The sequence below is a fragment of the Pristis pectinata genome, chromosome 2, assembly GCF_009764475.1.
Source record: "Pristis pectinata isolate sPriPec2 chromosome 2, sPriPec2.1.pri, whole genome shotgun sequence".
NCBI lineage: Eukaryota > Metazoa > Chordata > Chondrichthyes > Rhinopristiformes > Pristidae > Pristis > Pristis pectinata.
In genome coordinates, this window is record NC_067406.1 from 63,559,688 (window position 1) to 63,580,314 (window position 20,627).

General features: G+C 40.5%; 1 protein-coding gene across 7 annotated transcripts in view; it reads left to right on the forward strand.

Annotated features, from left to right (window-relative positions):
- The window catches only part of fryl (furry homolog, like), a 255,534-nt gene that overhangs the window by 133,741 nt on the left and 101,166 nt on the right, over positions 1 to 20,627 (forward strand). For all 7 annotated transcript variants that reach the window (XM_052033379.1, XM_052033380.1, XM_052033381.1 and 4 more), the window contains 6 exons: positions 6,949 to 7,056; positions 7,611 to 7,848; positions 7,963 to 8,148; positions 10,540 to 10,626; positions 11,474 to 11,742; positions 12,130 to 12,319. In XM_052033379.1, coding sequence (XP_051889339.1) covers positions 6,949 to 7,056; positions 7,611 to 7,848; positions 7,963 to 8,148; positions 10,540 to 10,626; positions 11,474 to 11,742; positions 12,130 to 12,319 — 1,078 coding nt within the window. The remainder of the gene's footprint in view (positions 1 to 6,948; positions 7,057 to 7,610; positions 7,849 to 7,962; positions 8,149 to 10,539; positions 10,627 to 11,473; positions 11,743 to 12,129; positions 12,320 to 20,627) is intronic.

Sequence of the window (20,627 nt, forward strand, 5' to 3'; positions counted from 1 at the left end):
ACTGTCCCATATGAAATCAAAGTGAACACCAGCATTAGTTTTTGTTTTCTTGCAAGAGGATTTGAGTATGAGGACAGAAATGTCATGCTCCAGTAATACAGTGCTCATTAAGATTCTATGCGGAATATTGGGTCTGGTCTCCCTACCTAAGGGTGCAAAAAATTGTGATAGAGTGAAGTTCAGGTTACTGGATTGATTCCTGGGTTTGTTATGTGAGGAGGAGTTGAGCAGAGGGTTGTTCTCTCTTTACTTTAGAAGAATGTGAGATGATCTCATTGAAAGCTGCAAAATTCTTACAGTATTTGACAGAGTTGATGTTTGTCCTTGGTCTGATCTTAGAAACAGGGGCCACAGTCTCAAAATCAGGAGTCAATCTATTTTTTGAAAGTTCAGCGTAATTTTCTTGTTATTGCACTCTGTGCCTCTCATAGTAAAGCCAAGGATCCCAGATGCTCAGCTTTTCTGCCAACATCAGAGAATGTGTGCACATTCCCACTCCATTATCTCTGATCCTATACCTACTTTTATACCATTTACCTTTTCTTGTCTTCATTTTTCCTACCAAAATATAGCACGTCACACTATGCATTGAAGTTGCTAATAAATTTCAATAGATTTGAATGATATTTTTCTAATTTTTAACATACTGCAGCCAAACTGTAGTCAATTAGTCTGTGCATAATCTTGAACTGTACATATGCCCACTGAACTTAGTTTGCTTTGCAGAGATCATGGGATTGTTGTTAAGGTGACTGTTAAGGATTGAAGATGAGGGATTTGGAAATTTGATTGAAGAAATTATTTTGATAGATTAAATGGTGGGGGAGCAAGTGTGATAAACATTTTCAATGTCAGAAGGAAACCAAAGGATACAGATTTGAAATAATTGGTGAAAAATACTGTGTAGGGATGGGGGAGAGCTGGAAAAAAACTGTTGTTTGCACTGGATTTAGATTTGGAATGCATTTCTTGAAAGGCTGGTGGAAACAGATTCAATAATAACTTATGAAAGGGTTGTTGAAGTATACTTGAAATAGAAAATGTACTTTTCTGTATTAAAGTGAGACTATTGAAATGCTCTTTCAAAGAACCATCTCAGAATTAAAGGCCTGGATTTTTTAATCAGATTGTGGCCAAGGCACTTTCTGCTGACCTTTCTCGATGCTCGTTGCTGTCAGGCAATAAATCAAACACATCCCTATCATCCAGCAGCTAGCTGAGCACCCAAATGCAAGAAGACTTTCTCGGAGTAGCAAACCAGGAAGGAAAAAAAGCAATTTTTAATTGATTTTTAAAATAGTTTACAGATGCTAAGTAAAAATTGGAAATGCAGATGGTTAAGCTCTCTGAAATTAAATCATTGAAAATAATATTCCTTACATTTAAAGTTCTGTTGAGCTGAACTGCTCACTTCTGCTGGAAGTTCCAAAGAGAAGTATGGCTATCTCTCCCTATAGCCAGTCAGTTTATTTTTGACATCCATGCTTACATATTGAAGTATGGATATCAGAGGCATGGTGGAGGTCTGATAATGCCATATCTGGATCCCACTAAGTTCACCACTTTGGACCCAGCCCCTCAGCTTAACCTTGTGATGGCTGGAGTAAGTTGTGTGATTCCATTCACTTGACTGTGGGTTCTGGATCTGAGTAAAAATATAAGTGCAGGTAAGTGGTTTACTTAATTTTATCTGATGATTTCAATTTATTTCTAAGACTTCAAGGTATTCTTCATAAAATAATTTGAATAATGTTTTACAACTATTTAAGCCAATTTGAACTGCTTTTAAATGTCTCTTATTATCTGAGGCCTCAATTCCACTTGTGGTCCACTCTGTTTAGCAGGAGGACTCACAGATACTGAGGGTGAGCAGAGCTGGCTCCCTATGTCCAGATTAAGTTAATGCAGGCAGGTGGGCACAAATGGTGACTGGTTTAGAAAGCAGGCCTAATGCAATAAGATGTTGCCCATTATATTTCAAAATACTTATCAGAAAAAAAATTAGAATCCACATACTTAAAATTACTGTGTTAGGGCCAGAAAGCTTGCTAAATGGTAAACAGAGTCACAAAGCTATACAGCACGTAAACAGACTCTTTGGTCCACCAACACAATGCTAACCTATTTACCCATCTACACTAATACCATTTGGCCGCATTAGATCCATAACGTTTTATGCCATGCCTATATAAGTATATAAAAAAATCTTACATATGCCTATATAAGACCTTTATATGGCTATGTAAAGAAATGCATATATAAAAAGTCTCTTAAATGTGGTGATTGTATCCAACTCCACCACCTCCTCTGGCAATGACTCTCAGATATCAACCACTCCCTGTGTAAAACAAAAACATCCCCTCAAATATCCTTTAAAATTCCTTCCTCTCAAGCCTATGCCCACTTGTTTTTAATACCCCTACTGTGGGAAGAGATTCTGATTATCTACCCTCTCTATATCTCTCATAATTCCATATACCTCTGTCAGGTTGCCCCTTGGCCTCCTTTGCTCCAGGGAAAACAAACCCAGACTATCACTCTCTCCCCGTAACTAAAGTCTTCCAGTCCAGCCATCGTCCTGGTGAATCTCCTCTGCAGCACATCCACATATTTTCTATAGTGTAGCAACCGGAACTATACATAATACTTCAAGTACGGTCTAACCAGTGTTTTATAAAGTTGCCATAAGGCATTTTAATTATGGCATAAAATCTCATTTTGACCACATCTGTGAAAAAACATTTTCAGAAGATAGTAAATACTTTAAGTTCATGTAAATTCAATAGATTTCCCTTGCTTCCAGTGAGGAAGACTGCAAAATATATTATTGGAATTGGTTTATTATTGTCACTGGTACTGAGGTACAGTGGAAAAACTTGTCTTGCATACTGTTTATACAGATCGATTCATTACACAGTGCATTGAGGTAGTACAAGGAAAACAATACAGGATGCAAAATAAAGTGTTACAGTTACAGAGAAAGTGAAGTGCAGGTAGACAAGGTGCAAGGTCATAAGGAGGTAGATTGTGAAGTCAAGAGTCCATCTTATTAGCCTGTGTAAGAGTTGAATGACTAACAAGAGCTTTGGGATTGCTCCTCTAAACAATGAATTTGCCAAAATCCTAAATCCAAAATCCTAGGGGGTGGAAGGCTGGGTTAGCAAGTTTGCAGATGACACAAAGATCGGCGGTGCTGTGGATAGTGTGGAGGGCTGTTGAAGTTTACAGAGGGATATTGATAGGATGCAGAGCTGGGCTGACAAGTGGCAGATGGAGTTAATCTGGAGAAGTGTGAGGTGGTACACTTTGGAAGGACAGACTCCAAGGCGGAATACAAGGTAAATGACAGGATTCTGGGCAGTGTAGAGGAGCAGGGGGATCTGGGGGTTCATATCCACAGATCACTGAAAGTTGCCACACAGGTGGATAGGGTAGTTAAGAAAGCTTATGGGATGTTAGCTTTCATAAATTGTGGGATCGAGTTTAAGAGCCGCGAAGTAATGATGCAGCTTCACAAAACTCTGGTTAGGCCACACTTAGAGTACTGTGTCCAGTTCTGGTCGCCTCATTATAGGAAGGATGTGGAGGCATTAGAAAGGGTGCAGAGGAGATTTACCAGGATGCTGCCTGGATTAGAGAGTATGGATTATGATGAGAGACTAAGGGAGCTAGGGCTTTACTCATTGGAGAGAAGGAGGATAAGGGGAGACATGATAGAGGTGTACAAAATATTAAGAAGAATAGATAGAGTGGACAGCCAGCGCCTCTTTCCCAGGGCACCAATGCTCAATACAAGAGGGCATGGCTTTAAGGTAATGGGTGGGAATTTCAAGGGTGATGTCAGAGGGAGGTTTTTCACCCAGAGAGTGGTTGGTGCATGGAATGCACTGCCTGGGGTGGTGGTGGAGGTTGATATGTTGGTCAAGTTCAAGAGATTTTTAGATAAGCATATGGAGGAATTTAAGATAGAGCGATATATGGGAGGAAGGGGTTAGATAGTCTTAGGAGTGGTTTGAAGGTCGGCACAACATGGTGGGCCGAAGGGCCTGTATTGTGCTGTATTGTTCTATGGTTCTAAAGTTGCTTTCTTTTTCATTTCATGTTCATGCCTTTTCTTTCTCATGTTAATAAATAGTGACACTAATAGTATTATCAACCTTATAAGTGCAATGATTGTATGATTGATGCTAGCTATTACACAGATATCCACTAGATGTATACTTTTAAAAACCTGCAGAAAGAAACTAAGAAGGTCATTAGGAAAGAAAAGATGAATTATGAAAGGAAGTTGGCAGATAACATTCAAAAGGATACTAAGAGTTTTTTTAAATATATAAGAGAGACACGGGTTGATATAGGACCAATCGATAATGATGCAGGAGAGATTATAATGGATGATAAAGAGATGGCAGAGGAACTAAATGAGTATTTTGCAGAGGAACTAAATGAGTATTTTGCATTGGTCTTCACTGTGGAGGACATCAGCAAAATACTGGTTAGTCAGGGTCTCAAGGGATGGAACTGAGTTCAGTTAAGATTACTAGAGAGAAGGTGCTACGAAAACTAAATGGACTAAAGACTGATAAGTCTCCCGGACCGGATGAGGTGCATCCCCGGGTTCTGAAGGAGGTGGCTTTAGAGATAGCGGAGATATTGGTGATAATTTTCCAGGAATCGATAGACTCCGGCATGGTTCCGGAGGATTGGAGGGTCGCAAATGTAGTTCCGCTGTATAAGAAAGGTGGGAGGCAGCATAAAGGAAATTACAGACCTATTAGTCTGACATTAGAATCGATCCTCAAGGATGAGATTATGGAATACCTAGAGGTGCAAGGCAAGATAGTCCAAGCCAATATGGTTTCATGAAGGGAAGATCCTGCTTGACCAACCTATTGGAGTTTTTTGAAGAAATGTCAGGTAGGGTGGATAAGGGAGAGGCGGTAGATGTTGTGTATTTAAACTTTCAAAAGGCCTTCGACAAGGTGCCGTACAAGAGACTGATTAATAAAATGAGAGGTCATGGGATTACAGGTAGGATATTGGAATGGGTGGAGCATTGGCTGGTTGGCAGAAAGCAAAGGGTGGGAATAAAAGGATCCTGTTTTGGTTGGCTACCGGTTACCAGTGGTGTTCTGCAGGGGTTGGTGTTGGGGCCGCTTCTTTTTACCCTGTACATTAATGGTTTGGATGATGGAGTAAATGGTTTTGTGGCTAAGTTTGCGGATGACACCAAGATAGGTGGAAGAGTAGAGAGTATTAAGGATACAGGTTGCAGAGAGACCTAGATAATTTAGGAGAATGGGCAAGGAAATGGCAGATGAGATTCAACGTTGAGAAATGTGCAGTTGTACACTTGGGAAACAGAAATAAACGGGCAGATTATTATCTAGAAGGGGAGAAAATTCAAAGTACAGAAGTACAAAGGGACTTGGGAGTACTCATGCAGGATACCCTAAAGGTTAACCACCAGGTCGGATTGGTGGTAAAGAAAGCGAATGCTGTGTTGGCATTCATTTTGAGAGGTATAGTGTATAAAAGTAAGGAGGTGTTGATGAGGCTCTACGGGGCACTAGTGAGGCCTCATTTGGAATACTATGTACAGTTTTGGGCCCCATATCTTAGGAAGGATGTGCTGATGTTGGAGAGGGTTCAGAGGAGATTTACGAGGATGATTCCCAGAATGAAAGGGCTTACATATGATGAGTGTTTGTCAGCTCTTGGACTGTACTCACTGGAGTACAGAAGAATGAGAGGGGGCCTTATAGAAACATTTAAAATGTTGAAAGGACTGGACAGAGTAGATGTGGCCAAGCTGTTTCCCTTGGTGGGTGAGTCCAGGACCAGAGGGCACAATCTTAGAATTAGAGGGTACAGGTTTAAAACAGAAATGAGGAGAAATTTCTTTAGCCAGTGGGTAGTGAATTTATGGAATTCCTTGCCACGTACAGCAGTGGAGACTAAATCATTGGAGGCGTTTAAGGAAGAGATAGATAGATATCTAATTAGTCAAGGTATCAAGGGATATGGGGATAAGGCCGGAAATTGGGGTTAGAATAGTTTTTTTTTATTTCCCCCCCCCCCCCCCAATTTCTCTTTTTTTTCCTTTTCTTTGGAGCAGACTCGATGGGCCGAATGGCCTACTTCTGCTCCCTTGTCTTGTGATCTTGTATACAGGATTTCAATTTTTTTAAAAACTATCACTATTGTTATTGTGCCATTTTTAGATTTTGGCATTACATTAAGTCCAGCAAATCTCCAATTTAAAAAAAACTATTTGTACAAGGAAAGTGCACATTTAAGATCTTTCACATTATTTGATTGCATTGGAATTAGATAAATTATTTGTTAATGTGACTTTGTTGATAATGGTTAGTTATGCCCATCTTTTGCATGTCTTGAGGGCCACATAATAGAAAATGTTTTCAAATAAGCTGTGTTCTTCCTGTATAGATCAACTGAAGAATTTCACCTTATCACATTCCCTTCTCATCTCAGAAATGCAGCTGATGGTTTCTTAATCCCATTTGCTATTTTCAAAATCCATCTGTTGTTTTCATGCAGTTTTCTTCCTGTGGACTAAACAGTTCAGCTTAAAATTCCATATAAATTTATTTTCCAAATTCCTAAGTAGTGTGTCTCCTGATATTTTTGAAAAAATTGTCACGATGAATTTTGTTTATTATAGTCATGAGAACAACTATCACTCCAACATCTATTTTGACTGAAATCAAGTCAAATTTCCTAAATGCTTCCTGACATTGGAAATTACTGATGCTTGGAAACCTCTATAGCTCACCAGTCTAATCTATTAATAATCCTTTTAGGATTAGCTGACTGGGTGAAAGAATTGAAAATAAATTTATCACCTTTCCCAGTCTAATTTATATTTATGCATGACCCTTGGAAGTTACAGTGATTAACCATTTCAATGTTTTTATGTTTTAAAAGGGGAGAAAGAAAGCCTAAGATTGACCTTTTCCGGACTTGTGTGGCTGCTATACCCAGGCTGATTCCAGATGGCATGAGCAGGGCAGAACTTGTTGAACTTCTGGCAAGGTGATGCTAATAAAAAAAAACATTATGAATTTTGGATCTTCGACAACATATGGTCTAATGTATGAAGCATTGAATAACTTAGAATAGAGAACAGCAATACTGAACAAAGCTTAAAATGCATCCTGTGGATGAGGATGTATTTTGGCTACATGAAATAAATGAATCTGGCATTTGCTGGGACTTTGAAATAGCTTCCCTTGATGATTTGATCATTTGTATCCATCAGCTGTCTCACATTGAGTGGACCTGGTTAGCTTAGAAGATTGTAAAACTGTCCCTGAAACTTACCTTTCAAAAAAGATAGGAAATGGTGCCTAGAAAAAAGAAACTGCCAGTTTAGATTTTATAATGAAGATTATTGTACTGAAGCAATAACTCTCTTTCCTACCATCCTACCATAAGTGCTGAGTATTTCTGAGTTCCTGTTTTCATTTTCTAGCATTTTCTGTTTGCCCTTTGTAACCTGCATGTTTTTAACTTTTGGAGGGGAATGCATTGTGCGCTAGAAATTTATTACTTGGTAATTAGGCATCTTTTTCTTTAAAAAAAATTAGACTCACCATACACATGGATGAAGAACTTCGTGGTCTGGCATTCACTACCCTACAGGCTTTAATGGTTGACTTTCCTGACTGGAGGGAGGATGTTCTCTCGGGGTTTGTGTCATTCATTGTCCGAGAAGTGAATGATGTCCATCCAACACTCCTTGATAACTCTGTCAAGATGTTAGTACAGTTAATAAACCATTGGAAACAAGCAGTTCAATCTCACGTGAAAGGCCATGACCTGCAGGTAATGACCAAAAAGTTATTTTGAATAAACTATAATTCTTCTATGCTGTTCAATTGCTAACTCATTTTGTAATTTCATGCTTCTCCTTACTCACGCTTAATTTGTTATCCACAGCGTGCTGTTCCCAATGGAGCTGCCCACACACTTCCACTGGAACGGAGCCCTTATTCCTCTGTCTTCCATGCAGTGGAAGGTTTTGCATTAGTGGTTCTCTGCAGCTGTCGGCCAGCCACTAGGAGACTAGCTGTCAACATTCTAAGAGAAATTAGAAGTTTGTTCACGGCTTTAGGCCTTTCAAAGGTCAGTGCCACAATTAGTTAAATTTTATTATTAAGAGTTGTGAAAGGCAGTATTGATGTTCATATGACTTCCTCCTGTGTTACCCTATCCAGCTACAGCTCTGTGCTGCTCATTGTCAACTGACTCAAAAATGTTGATACCCCTTAAGATAAAGGAACTATGCATATTGGCATGTAGAATTTTGAAACAAAAGCTACATTAAATAAGCACAGCATTGAATCTAAAGCTATTCTTTCAGAAATTGTACTGCACTTTAATCTGTTGTTGCTCTTTGGGACTGTAATTATCTTAGAATTATGTGACATGGAACAGAGCAACCCCAAGATGTCACTGCTAGAGCAATCTTGAACCAAACCTGCTACCTTGTGCATAATGCAGTATCTTCTCTGCATCAAATCTTTATTCAATTTTTCCTTGCAAAATGTAATGGCCTTACACTGCAATGTAATGTAATGCAACGCATCAATGGCTTTCCATCTCAAAGGATTCAGTGCCTTAACAATCTTATCTATAAAGAAATGTTTATAGACTCTTGTACTTGAATAATTGTCATTTTACGTTGACCATCCATACAGACTTTTCCATATTTACGTTTGTTTAAAAAAAACTATATCACTTTCAACAGTCTGGTTAGTATCCAGTTCAAGGATATCAAATGAATTAAGGGTGAGAAATTTTAGGAAAAATAACACAATAGCATATACAATAACAGGTAAAACAGAGGTTCGGTTGTCAAAATTCTAATGTAAGGAGTTATTTTGTTGCAAAAATTCCTCTTGTTCCTCCTTTAAGAATGATGCAAGTGTCTGGAATTTGGTTAGGTAGCCTTATCAATACCACCTATTACCCATGTAAAACGCATATTGAATTACATATTTACAATGGGAGGATATTGTAACTGACACAGCACCACTGAATGTTCAAACACTTGGCTGGGATAAATTCACTTGGATGGTCTGAAAGCTTCTGAGGATGGAGAACCCAGACACCCAAGATTAGTGTTACGAGGGCTGACTATGAGTACACAAATATCCCAATTATTGATAGACGGAGGAAATATGCCTATGACCATGTTTGACGTGTTGGTCTGGAAGTTTACTTGATTTCTATCACAGTGATGCAAAATAACTTAGCTAAAAGTGTCTGATGCCAACTAACATACCCCACTATCTCGCGTTTGCCTGGTGCATAGAGAACGTCTCATGGTCATGTCAGTTTACAAACCCTATCTCTTGAGCAGCCAGCCTCCTGCTGTGGGTTAGTGCTCTGACGACAATATTGTTTGTTTACAAAGCTGTCCTTTTAATTTCAAAATGATTAATGCCTGCTATATTCACATAATTCCATAACTCCTGAATCCCTAATGGGCATGTTTACAGAGCCTTGTTTGAATTGCTTTTGAAAGTATATGGTTTAATTACTGTTAATAGAAAACAAAATGATCTGGCACCTCAGCTTTATGGCATTTGTGGCTCAAGTATCTGGTGTAGCCTCCAGGCACGAAAATGGGGCTGTTGACCTTCATTAAAATGTTAAATATAACTAAGTTTTAATTTTTCTCAATTTGACTTTATAAGTTTTTAATTAACAACACATGAATGTACTTTTAAGGTTGTTTTTACTTTTAAATATTTTTTTCATTTTTAAAAATTATTTCAGTCTGTTTCAACTGTTTTAAATGTCTCTGATTATCAGGGGTATTTAGAAAATGTTGAAAAGGGCATCAACACAAGTAAGTTTTCAAAAGGCTATCAGGGCAGTCCAATGGCAGGACCTTGGATTCAACCACTTGAGACTTAGTCACAGCTCACAGACTGCTCTGGTTCGTGGCCATTGTAGCAAGATCTTAAGCTCATTGGGAGCTGTGTGGATGGAAATGGTTAGTATAGCCATGGAAAAATCTGGCCATTGGACCTTGAGCAACACCAACATATTTGGCTCTGTATTTATTTGACCTTTTTGAATTTTGTCAGCCTAAGTGTCCAAAGGTCTGTAACAATGTTGTCCCATTGGTTAATAAATTCTCAATCAAAGCAAGGCACTGGATTTAACTTTTTAAGATGACCCCCAAGGCTCCATTGTAGCAATTTGGAGGTTCAAAAAACATAGCTACATTGTTCTTATAGGCAACGTGGAAATTGATGATGGTAGTTGCTATTATTATAATTTAACGTATCAAGAATGCTTACTAATTGTCATTAATTGTCCAATTGATGAACATCATAATCTCTTCTAAATTAATTTATTAAATGCTTTGTGTATTTTAATATTTTTTGCAAACACTCCAACCAATTAGTCTGAAGGCAGCATTGCATGTTCCTCTACTGAATTCATTATTCATTCAACACATTGTACAACAACAAATGTGATTTTTTTTGTTCTCTTTCCCAGGGAGATGAAGAGCTGGCAATTGACGTCATGGATCGATTAAGTCCTTCCATCTTGGAAAGCTTTATACACCTCACTGGAGCAGACCAGGTAGAACAGTGAGCTAGAACTGTTTGATACTTTATGCCTTGAAGGCCATTGTTTTTTGACAGTTTTGAGCACATTATAAATGTGTTTTATGAACCTAATTTGATTATTCAGGGTCTATTTTTTAGTGCTCGTATTAGTGCTATTTTGAGGTAGTGTATACCAGGTCTATAATAACATCCAACCCCAACCCCCCCCACTCCCCTGACAGCACACACTCCAGCTCCGAGAGTCAGAATAAATATCCCTTATATGATAGTCCTATATTTTGGCTATAGAGTTCATGATGAAAGCCATATTAAAGATACAATGGTTCTTTGGTGGCTAATAGCAACAATGTACAAATTCAGTACATCTCCAGGGCATACTTCAGATACATTATCCCTGATCTCCTGCCCCCTTTCTTGTAAGATCGATTCACATTAATGATTCCGTACACTGCACCTGTGTTCCTGGTATAATTGATCTTGAGTGCCTTTGAGTTACTGGGTGATTCAAAGGGATTGTTCTTCAGTGACACTCCCTACCGTGAGTTAAGTATATGTGGGTGGACACCATTTAAGCAAAGGATCACACTCAAAAATGATGTCTGCCCCAATTAAGTCATTGATGAATACTGAAACTTATTGTGTGAGGTACTGGAAGGCGGCTGTTATTGCTTTAATTGTATCCCAACAAAGGGTATGATGATCTGCATGATGAGAGAAAAGAAAACCTGTCAATCTGTTTAAGAGTTGTTGATTTTTATCTTAAACTGCTGAATACAACATTGTATTAAATAATAATTTCCTTTGGTGATGTATATTCAAAGCAGCTTCTAATTTTAAAATACTTTTTGTTCTTAAATCAGACAAACTTGCTGTATTGCCCCAGTGGGATAGACCTCCAGACACTGGCAGAATGGAGTTCCTCCCCCATCAGTCATCAGTTTGATGTGGTCAGTCCTTCACATATTTGGATATTTGCACATGTGACACAGGGTCTGGACCCTTGGGTTATCAGCTTATCAAGCTTCCTCAAGCAAGAAAATTTGCCCAAACATTGTCCCTCAGCACTGAGTTTTGCATGGATGTATTCATATACTCGTCTACAGATGCTTTCTCCACAAGTGGATATAAAGTGAGTCCTTCTTGAACTAATTGTAAAAACTTAATGTCGACCACAGCCTTGGTCTCTTTTCAGTTGGTTATACACAATTTATCCCTTTTTTCCATTATTTGTATTTTAAATTAATTAATGAATTTAAGTCATAAACAATGAATTTGAGCAGTGTTTGTGTACTTCTTCAGTGTCTTGATTTATTTCTACATCAGCTACCTGAAAACATTAACCTTGTTAACCTACTTGTAAAATTTTAAAAGTGCTTGAAATGTTCCAATATTTGTCTATTTTACTTTTTATATTCAATCAAAATGCTTATTCTTTAGTAAGTTGGGAAGTTTGAAAAAATTACCAAAGTCTGAGCATATTTAAACATTAATAATTTTCTTTTCTCTTTCCATACAGCAGTCCTATAAATGCCAAAAAGGTGAGCACCACAATTGGCAATGATTCGTACATTGGGCTTTGGAGAAACTACCTTATTCTTTGCTGCAGTGCAGCAACGTGTAACATGACTCCTTCCGGGTCGGTGCGCTGCTCCCCTCCAGAGACGCTGGCGTCTACACCAGATAGTGGATATAGTTTGGATTCTAAAGTAAGTACAACTTGATTTTTTTTCAAGAAAATTGAAATAACTAATTGAGCAGAATGACAAGAGAAAAGAACTAGTTTTAAGTCTCAAAAAAATTAGTTAGACATTAAATGGCTTAATTATTTAATATATTTCAAAACAATACAACTGGAGAAGAAAGTATGTTTTTATTTTGAGGTGGCTTATAGAGTGGCAGGTGCCTGGAATTGGCTGCTAGTGGTAGTGGTGGAAGCAGATACAATAGTGACGTTTAAGAGGCTTTAAATAGACACATGAACATGCAGGGAATGGAGGGATATGGATCATGTGCAGGCAGAAGAGATTTAGTTTAATTTGGCATCGTGTTCGGCACAGACATTGTGGGCCGAAGGGCCTGTTCCTGTGCTGTGCTGTTCTACATTCTGTGTTCGCAGTTGAAAGCGGTACTTGAAGAAAGTCACTTGAACTCGCACTCCAACGAGAATTGGGCCGTCATTTGGCATCATCTCTGTGTGTTTCTGGCACTGTTCTACTTCCACAAGGATCTTGTCCAGTTTGCTGTGTTTGGCTTAAACATCAGTCCCAGGAAGTGCGAGTGGTTGGGATAAAATGAACTCAGGAGATCAGCCTGGGTCCTTTGTACCATAGTAATGTCTGCTTTTCTTTTTAAGCCTACATTGCTGAGGCAACCATGCTTCTCGTGGGCTGTAGCCTGGGCATCTTGGCTAGGTTGCAGGCTTTGGCATTTGTGGTCACGAGGGCAGGGAGGGCAATTGTCCATTGGGGGTGGCCCTGAAGTTATACTCTTGAAAAGGGTGATGGCTGGCAACTGGAAAGCTGGTGGAGGCTGGGTTGAGGAGAGAGTTGAGTGAAGTGAGAGGAAGGGAGACTGAGGGAGGGTGGGAATCATGCTGAGAAGGCCGAGGGAAAAGTCTGTGTTTGTGTGTGTGTGTGTGCACACGCGTGCGTGTCACATGATCTGTTGGTGTGCACCTGTTGCATGATCTGCGGGTGGGTGTGCACACAACACATGGTCACTGCGCATGTGTGTGCAAGTCTATGCCTGCTCTCTGGAGCAGTCCCATTTACCACCCCCCCAAGCCCCTCCTCATTCCCCTATATCCCTGGAAATGATTCTTTCTCACATAATACCCCTTTGATTGTTTTGGCCGTTATCCTACACCAAAGGGTACTTTACAGGAGCTAATTACCTAGCCAAGAAGGTCCTCAACACTACAGAAAAAACCTGAAAGCTCTAATTCTGCTATGATGGTAAAGAAGCAAAAGCTTACCTTCCAGTTCACCCAAGCCTTGGCTTAAGTGCAGTTAATCAGACCAAAAGCTTCCACTCTTTATTTCAGCTCTTGACAGCTTCAATTCCATTGAGGTCTATAATTCCAAAACTAAAGTCTTGAATTTAAATAAATGCAATGAGGGATGAGCGATGATTTGATTGAAGTAGGTTGATGTTAGATTAAAATGCAATAGGTAAACGATGGTAAGCGCGGAAAGAAATATTTCCAAGTTCTCACTGAGAAGTAACTCCATGAAGGAAGTTAGAGATAATGTTAGATTAAAAGAAGAGGCTAATAAAATTGTAATGAGAGTAAGTGTGATATTGGGAGGAGATTTATGAAGCATCAACATATGATCAAAGAAATTGGTAAACAGAGAAAAGATAAAATTTGGAAGTAAGAAGAAATAATCTATAATCATTAATAATCTATAATCTACTCTTCTATAGTGTAACAAAATGAATAGAGGGCTCACTGAGGCAGTGACGTTATATGGGGGGTGGGTAAAGGAATGACAAAGGCATGAAGTAAATATTTTGTACTTATTGTCATTGAAACAAGAACTGTAGCAGAAGTGGAGTGTAACCACAAATCTAATGACCATAAGGAATTTAAAGTAATTAATATCATTAAAGAGAAAGTACTGGAAAAATAAAGAGGATTAAAGCTAGTCAAATCCCATCAACTCAATAGTTTTATCACAAGGTTCTAAAAGAGGCGGGTGCAGTGATACCAAATGCCTTGCTAATGATCTTTTAAAGTTCCTTAAATTGCGGAAAAATCCAACAGTCATTGGTAACACCCAAAAAGCTGGAGGAACTTAGCAGGTCAGGCAGCGTCTATGGAGGGAAATGGACAGACAACCTTTCGGGTCGAGACACAGTTGTGGAATGGATGATGCACATGCTTGTGGTCTTGCTTGGTTAATTATCATCTTCTGGGTAGACATGTTATTGAATGTGTAATCACTAGCAAGTTTGGAAGACACTAATATTTGCCATGACTGACCTGGTTGATTTATGCCACTTCATTTTTTGCTTTCCATAAACAACAGCTCATTCTTCCTAAGAACCGCAGAAATAGGGCTGGCAAGTAATTTCATGTTGTGAAATGGCTATTGAATGCCAGAATGGAGACAATAGCTTTAATTCTTTTGTGAATCACACCCTGTGCCTACATTGATTTTACCAATCTAATCTGTGTGATACAACTAATCCTCAAATTGCACTCGGCTGGAAAAATTACTGATTTTATTAGGAGAAGTTGTTGAGTTACATTAACTACTGTTGTAGGGATTCTTTGAATCATTTTTCTTCTTGGGCGGTCCTTGGGGTTAAGAATAACATGTCCATTCCAGCCTTTAGGATTCTGAAATGGCTGAAGAATCTTCAGCTGAACTCAAAGACAGGTGGGGCAGGTGATGCTTGATAGGGCATACGCGTGGGTTGTTTGAGATGTTGCCTGGATTTTGCTGTTTGCATAGCCTCCACTTGCTAGCGTCATAGTAATATGACATGCTCAGTGCCTGCTGAGAGTCTTTCATCATTCTGAGCAATAAGGGCCAGGGATTCCTATGAACTATTGAGAATATTACTTTTTTTAAAGGAAACTCCTAGGAATGTGGTGTAGGCATGCAAACGATATGGATCCACCCACTGACACAAGTTCAAGTGTGTTCAGAGTCTCAGTGCTGGGACTGTTGAGCTGGCATGGGACATGGACTTTGTTTTTTTCTTTTGACAATGAATTTATAAAATTTTTCAGAGGAAACATTGGAGGTACCTCTGCAGTGCTTTGAGTTTGTTCATGTCTTCAAACTAAGTGTGGAGTCAGCGCTGCAAAGTAAGTGAACAGCTTAATGCCAGATTTGGCATCTTTGAATGCTCTTTTCCTTGGTTGGCCCAAAAACTGTGCTGAGGTATTGGAGACAGTAGTGAATTTTATCACCGATGACTGCTGGAAGGTGGCTCATAAGATATGAAAAGTGATTTTTATTTTCCAATGTCTCATCATGTATTGCGATTGTTTAGGGGTGCTGTTTAGCACCAAGGTTGGCCTGGTAAAGAACCTTTGTGTGAGACCAATATGCTTCAGTGTAAAAGTCAATGATGACTTGAAGCTTGGCCTCCAAATATACATGTATGGAGGCATGTACTATAAATTGATGACTGAGGTTGGGGGAGGATCTTGGTTTTGGTATTGGAGACATTAACTTCCACCCTGATCTCAAATTCACGTGGACCATTTCTGAGACTTCTCTCCTTTTTCTAGATCTCTCTGTCTCCATCTCGGGAGACAGACTGTCCACTGATGTTTGCCACAAACCCACTGACTCCCACAGCTACTTAGACTACATGTCTTCCCACCTTGTCTCTTATAAGGATGCCATCCTTTTCTCCCAGTTTCTCTGTCTCTGCCGCACCTGATGGGGCTTTCCATTCCAAGACATCTGAAATGTCCCCCTTTTTCAGGAAATGTAGCATCTCTTCTACTGTGGTTGATGGATTCCATCTCACATCTCTGTTTCTCATACTTCTGGTCTCACCCCACCTCCTTTCACACAGAGCAGAGATAATTTCTCGTCTTTCACCCTATGAGCCTCCGCCTCCAGCTGCAACGAGATCCCACCACCAGCCTCATCTTCTTCTCCCTACTGCTTTCCACTTTCTGCATGGACCACTCCCTCCATGACTCTCTGGTTCACTCATCCCTCCCTGACCCCTGGCGCTTTCCCCTGCAATCTCAGGAAGTGTAATACTGGTTCCTATACCTCCTTCCTCACCACCATCCAGGGACCTAAGCAGCAATTCCAGGTGAGGCAAAGATTCACATGCACCTCCTCCAACCTCATCTATTGCATTTTGTGCTCCCATTGTGGCCTCCTCTACATCAGCAAGACCGAGTGCAGACTGGGCGACCGGTTTGCAGAGTACCTGTGCTTTGTCTGCAATGGCTCTTCCAAGCTCCCAGTTGCATGCCATTTCAATTCCCTTTCCCATTCTCACACTGACCTACCTTCCCCACTGCCAGAGTGATGCCCAACACAAACTAGAGGAACAGCACCTCATATTCCACCTGGGTAACCTAAGTAGTCTACAACACAATGAAATGAACAGTGAATTTTTCAATTTTAGGTTATCCTCCCCTCTGGTGGGTTCTTCCTCCCTCACCCCCCCCCCCCCTTTCAATTCCTCCTCCGGTCCTCCCATTTTTTTTGTCCCCTTCCCTTGCTCCTTCCAGTCCCCCGTCACCCATCTCTGCCCTCCTCTTCTGCTCCCCCCCTGTTCCATTTCCATTCACCCACTACACATATAGTTCACCCCACAGTCTTCTGCCCTTCCCACTCCCACCCCCCCCTCCCCCCCCCATCCCCTATCTGGTTCTGGTTCCATCTGCCATTCACCCTCTTCCCAAATGGTTGCCATTATCACCTCCTTAACTTATCACATTCCAGCACTGCTAGCCCTTTGTGTTCCTGCTTATCTCCTTCCAGCAGTTGTATCCAACCTTAACACTCTCCTCCGTCCACCTCACTCCATTTGCCTCTCTTGTTTTTTTCTTTTTGTCTGCTTCCATCGTTCCATCTATCATCTACTCCCCCTCCCCTTCTCCCCCCTACCCCCTCCTCCCCATCACCTGGCGCAACCTGCCTGTCACCGTCCACCCCTCCTCGGTCAGCCAGTCACCTCGGACTACTGTCTCGCCATTTGCCTTCTCTTCTTTCTACTGGCCATCTCGCCTCTCCACTCTTAGTCATGCTGCAGGGTTTTGACCCAAAACATCAATAATTCCTTCCCACGGGTGCCGCTCAACCCGTTGAGTTCCTCCAGCAGATTGTTTATTAAACAAAATCAGTCAAAGTTAAGTTTATTGTCATGTACACAAATACATGTATGCACAGGTGCAATCAAAAACTTACTTGCAGCAGCATCACAGGCACACACATCAGATAAGTGGCATTCACAAGAAAAACATAACAACCATAAATTCTACACCATTTTTACAAGAAATGATACAATTAGAACAAAAAAGAACAAAGTGCATTGTGGTACAAAGTGGTCATAGTGTTGCTATTATTGATGTAATGATTAGGGTTATGCAGGTTGGTTCAAGAACCAGTGTGGGACTTCAGGCTTCTGTACCTCCTGCTTGATGATAGCTCCAAGAAGATGGCATGGCCCAGATGGTAGGGATTTTTGATGATAGATGTTGCCTTCCTGAAGCAGCATCTCATGTAGATAACTGCCAATGGTAAATTGGTTTATTATTGTCACATGTACCAAGATACAATGAAAAACTTGTCTTGCATACCATTCATGTAGATCAATTCATTACAACAGTGCATTGAGGTAATACAAGGTAAAACAATAACAGAGTGCAGAACAAAGTATTACAATTACAGGAAAAGTGTAGTGCAGGTAGATATTAAGGTGCAAGGTCATAATGAGGTAAATTGTGAGGTCAAGAGTCCATCTTATACCAGGGAGCCATTCAATAGTCTAATAACGACGGGCTAGAAGCTGTCCTTGAACCTGATGGTACGTGCTTTCAGGCTTTTGCATCTTCTGCCCAATTGGAGGGGGGAGAAGAGAGAATGTCCAGGGCGGGTGGTCTCTTTGATTATGCTGGCTGCTTTACCAAGGCAGCAAGAAGTGTAGATAGAGTCCACAAGAGGGGAGGCTGGTTTCTGTGATGTGCTGAGCTGTATCTACAACTCTCTGCAGATTTTTGTGGTCATGGGCAGAGGAGTTGCCATTCCAAGCCATGATGCATCCACATAGATGCATTGATAAAAATTGGTGAGGGTCAAAGGGAAGGTGCCAAATTTCTTTAGCCTCCTGAGGAAGTAAAGGTGCTGATTAGCTTTCTTGGTCAAGGTGTCAACGTGGTTGGACCAGGACAGGCTATTGGTGATGTTCACTCCTAGGAAGTTGAAGCACTCAACCTTCTCGACCTCAGCACTATCGATGTAGACATGAGCATGTACACTGCCCTCCCTTGCTAAAGTCAATGACCAGCTATTTTTTGTTTTGCTGACATTGAGGGAAAGATCGTTGTCATGATGCCATATCACTAGGTTCTCTATCTCCTTCCTGTACTCTGACTCATCGTTATTTGAGATACAGCTCACTACAGTGATATAATCTGCAAACTTGTAGAACAGAATCTGGCCACGCAGTCGTGAGTGTATGGGGCGTACAGAAGGGGGCTGAGGACGCAGCCTTGTGGGGCACTAGCATTGAGAATAATTGTGGCGGAGGTGTTGCTGCCTATCCTAACTGATTGCGGTCTGCTGGTCAGGAAGTCAAGGATCCAGTTGCGAAGGGAGGTGTTGAGTTCCAGGTCCAGGAGTTTGGAGATGAGTTTGCTTGGAATTATAGTATTGAAGGCAGAGCTGTAGTAAATAAACAATAGGCTTACGTAGGTGTCTTTACTGTTCAGATGCTCCAGAGATGAGTGCAGGGCCAGGGAGGTGGCGTCTGCCGTAGACCTGTTTTGCAGTAGGCGAATTGCAGTGGGTCAAGGTTGTCTGGGAGGCTGGAGTGCCATGTCCAGCCTCTCGAAGCACTTCATGATAGTGGATGTCAGAGCCACTGGCCGATAGTCATTAAGGCATGTTGCCTTGTTTTTCTTTGGAGGTGGGGAGGGATGTTCCCGTGACGTATTGGGCTCAGTCCACTACTCTCTGCAGCTTCTTACATGCCTGCGCATTCGAATTACCAGGCCGTGATGCAACCAGTCACAATGCTTTCAACAGTACATCTGTGGAAGTTTGCTAGAATGTTCAGTGACATGCCAAACCTTTTTAACCTTTTAAGAAAGTATAGATGCTGGTGCACCTTCCTTGTCATTGTATCTCTGTGCTGGGCCCAGGATAGGTCATCCAATTTGTTAATGCACAGGAATTTAAAGCTGCTGATCCTTTACACCGCCAATCCCCCGATGTGAACTGGTGCATGTTCGCCCTCCTTCCCCTTCCTGAAGTCAACAATCAGCTCTTTAGTTTTACTGACATTGAGCCAGAGGCTGTTGTTGCGGCACCACTCAACCAGGTGTCCTCATCACCACCTGTGATTCGTCCGACAACAAATGTTGTGGCTCTGTTGTAAGTATTGTGGGTGCTGCTAAAAGAGAGTGAGAGGTTACAGGAGGTAGGCAGGAATGCAGAGGTGGGTTAAAATCACATCATGTTTATGGATGATATGCCATGGTAGGCCAGAGTATGCTCAAAGGGCTGAGTGGTAGACTCCAGCTCCAGGTTTACCTGTGCCTATATAGGTCCTACCTTTCCTCCAACTCATTAACTGACATGGTGATGACAATAAACCCTTTGTTCTGTCTTCATCCAGTTTTGTTTGCTCTTTTTCTGTGCTGATTTGTTTCTAATTTACCTACTTCGCCTTTGTTGTCCCTCTATCTTTCTCAATTGTTAAATCATATTGGTCAATGTTTGGTCCTATTGTTCACTAAGGTCTCAATTAAACCATTTCCTTTACCATGACATTGTGAATTTGCACAAAATCTATTCAAGAAAGAGTAAATACTGTATTACCAATACTATGAAAGGATCTGCTTGAGCAAGATTTGGCCAATTGTCTTTGGCTTTTGATTCCTTTTTTCTTTAGCCCTTTCTATCAAAATGATTTGTACTGTGGATGATAAATAGAAAAGACATTAAAATTTGGATTAATTGAATGCCTGTTGAACATTTGCATGATTTTGCATTACATATTTGGGTTCATACTGTTAGTTGGGTGGTTTGAATACTGTGTTGGACAAACTGCATAAGTTTTTTGTGTATGTCATAAATGGGTTACTGCTAACATAACTCTGACTGCAAGGGAAATGGATGCCTCATTCCCAATGGTTCATCTTTTTGCATGTGCTGAAAGAAGATCTTGGCAAAAAGCCTTTCAATGAAAGAATCACTAAAGTTTAGCTACAGTTAGATTGTCAAGAGAATGGAACATATAACTCCAGGATCAGACTATCTCGAGGCTAACTCTGCTGTCTCTGCCAAGTTCCATTCATTCATC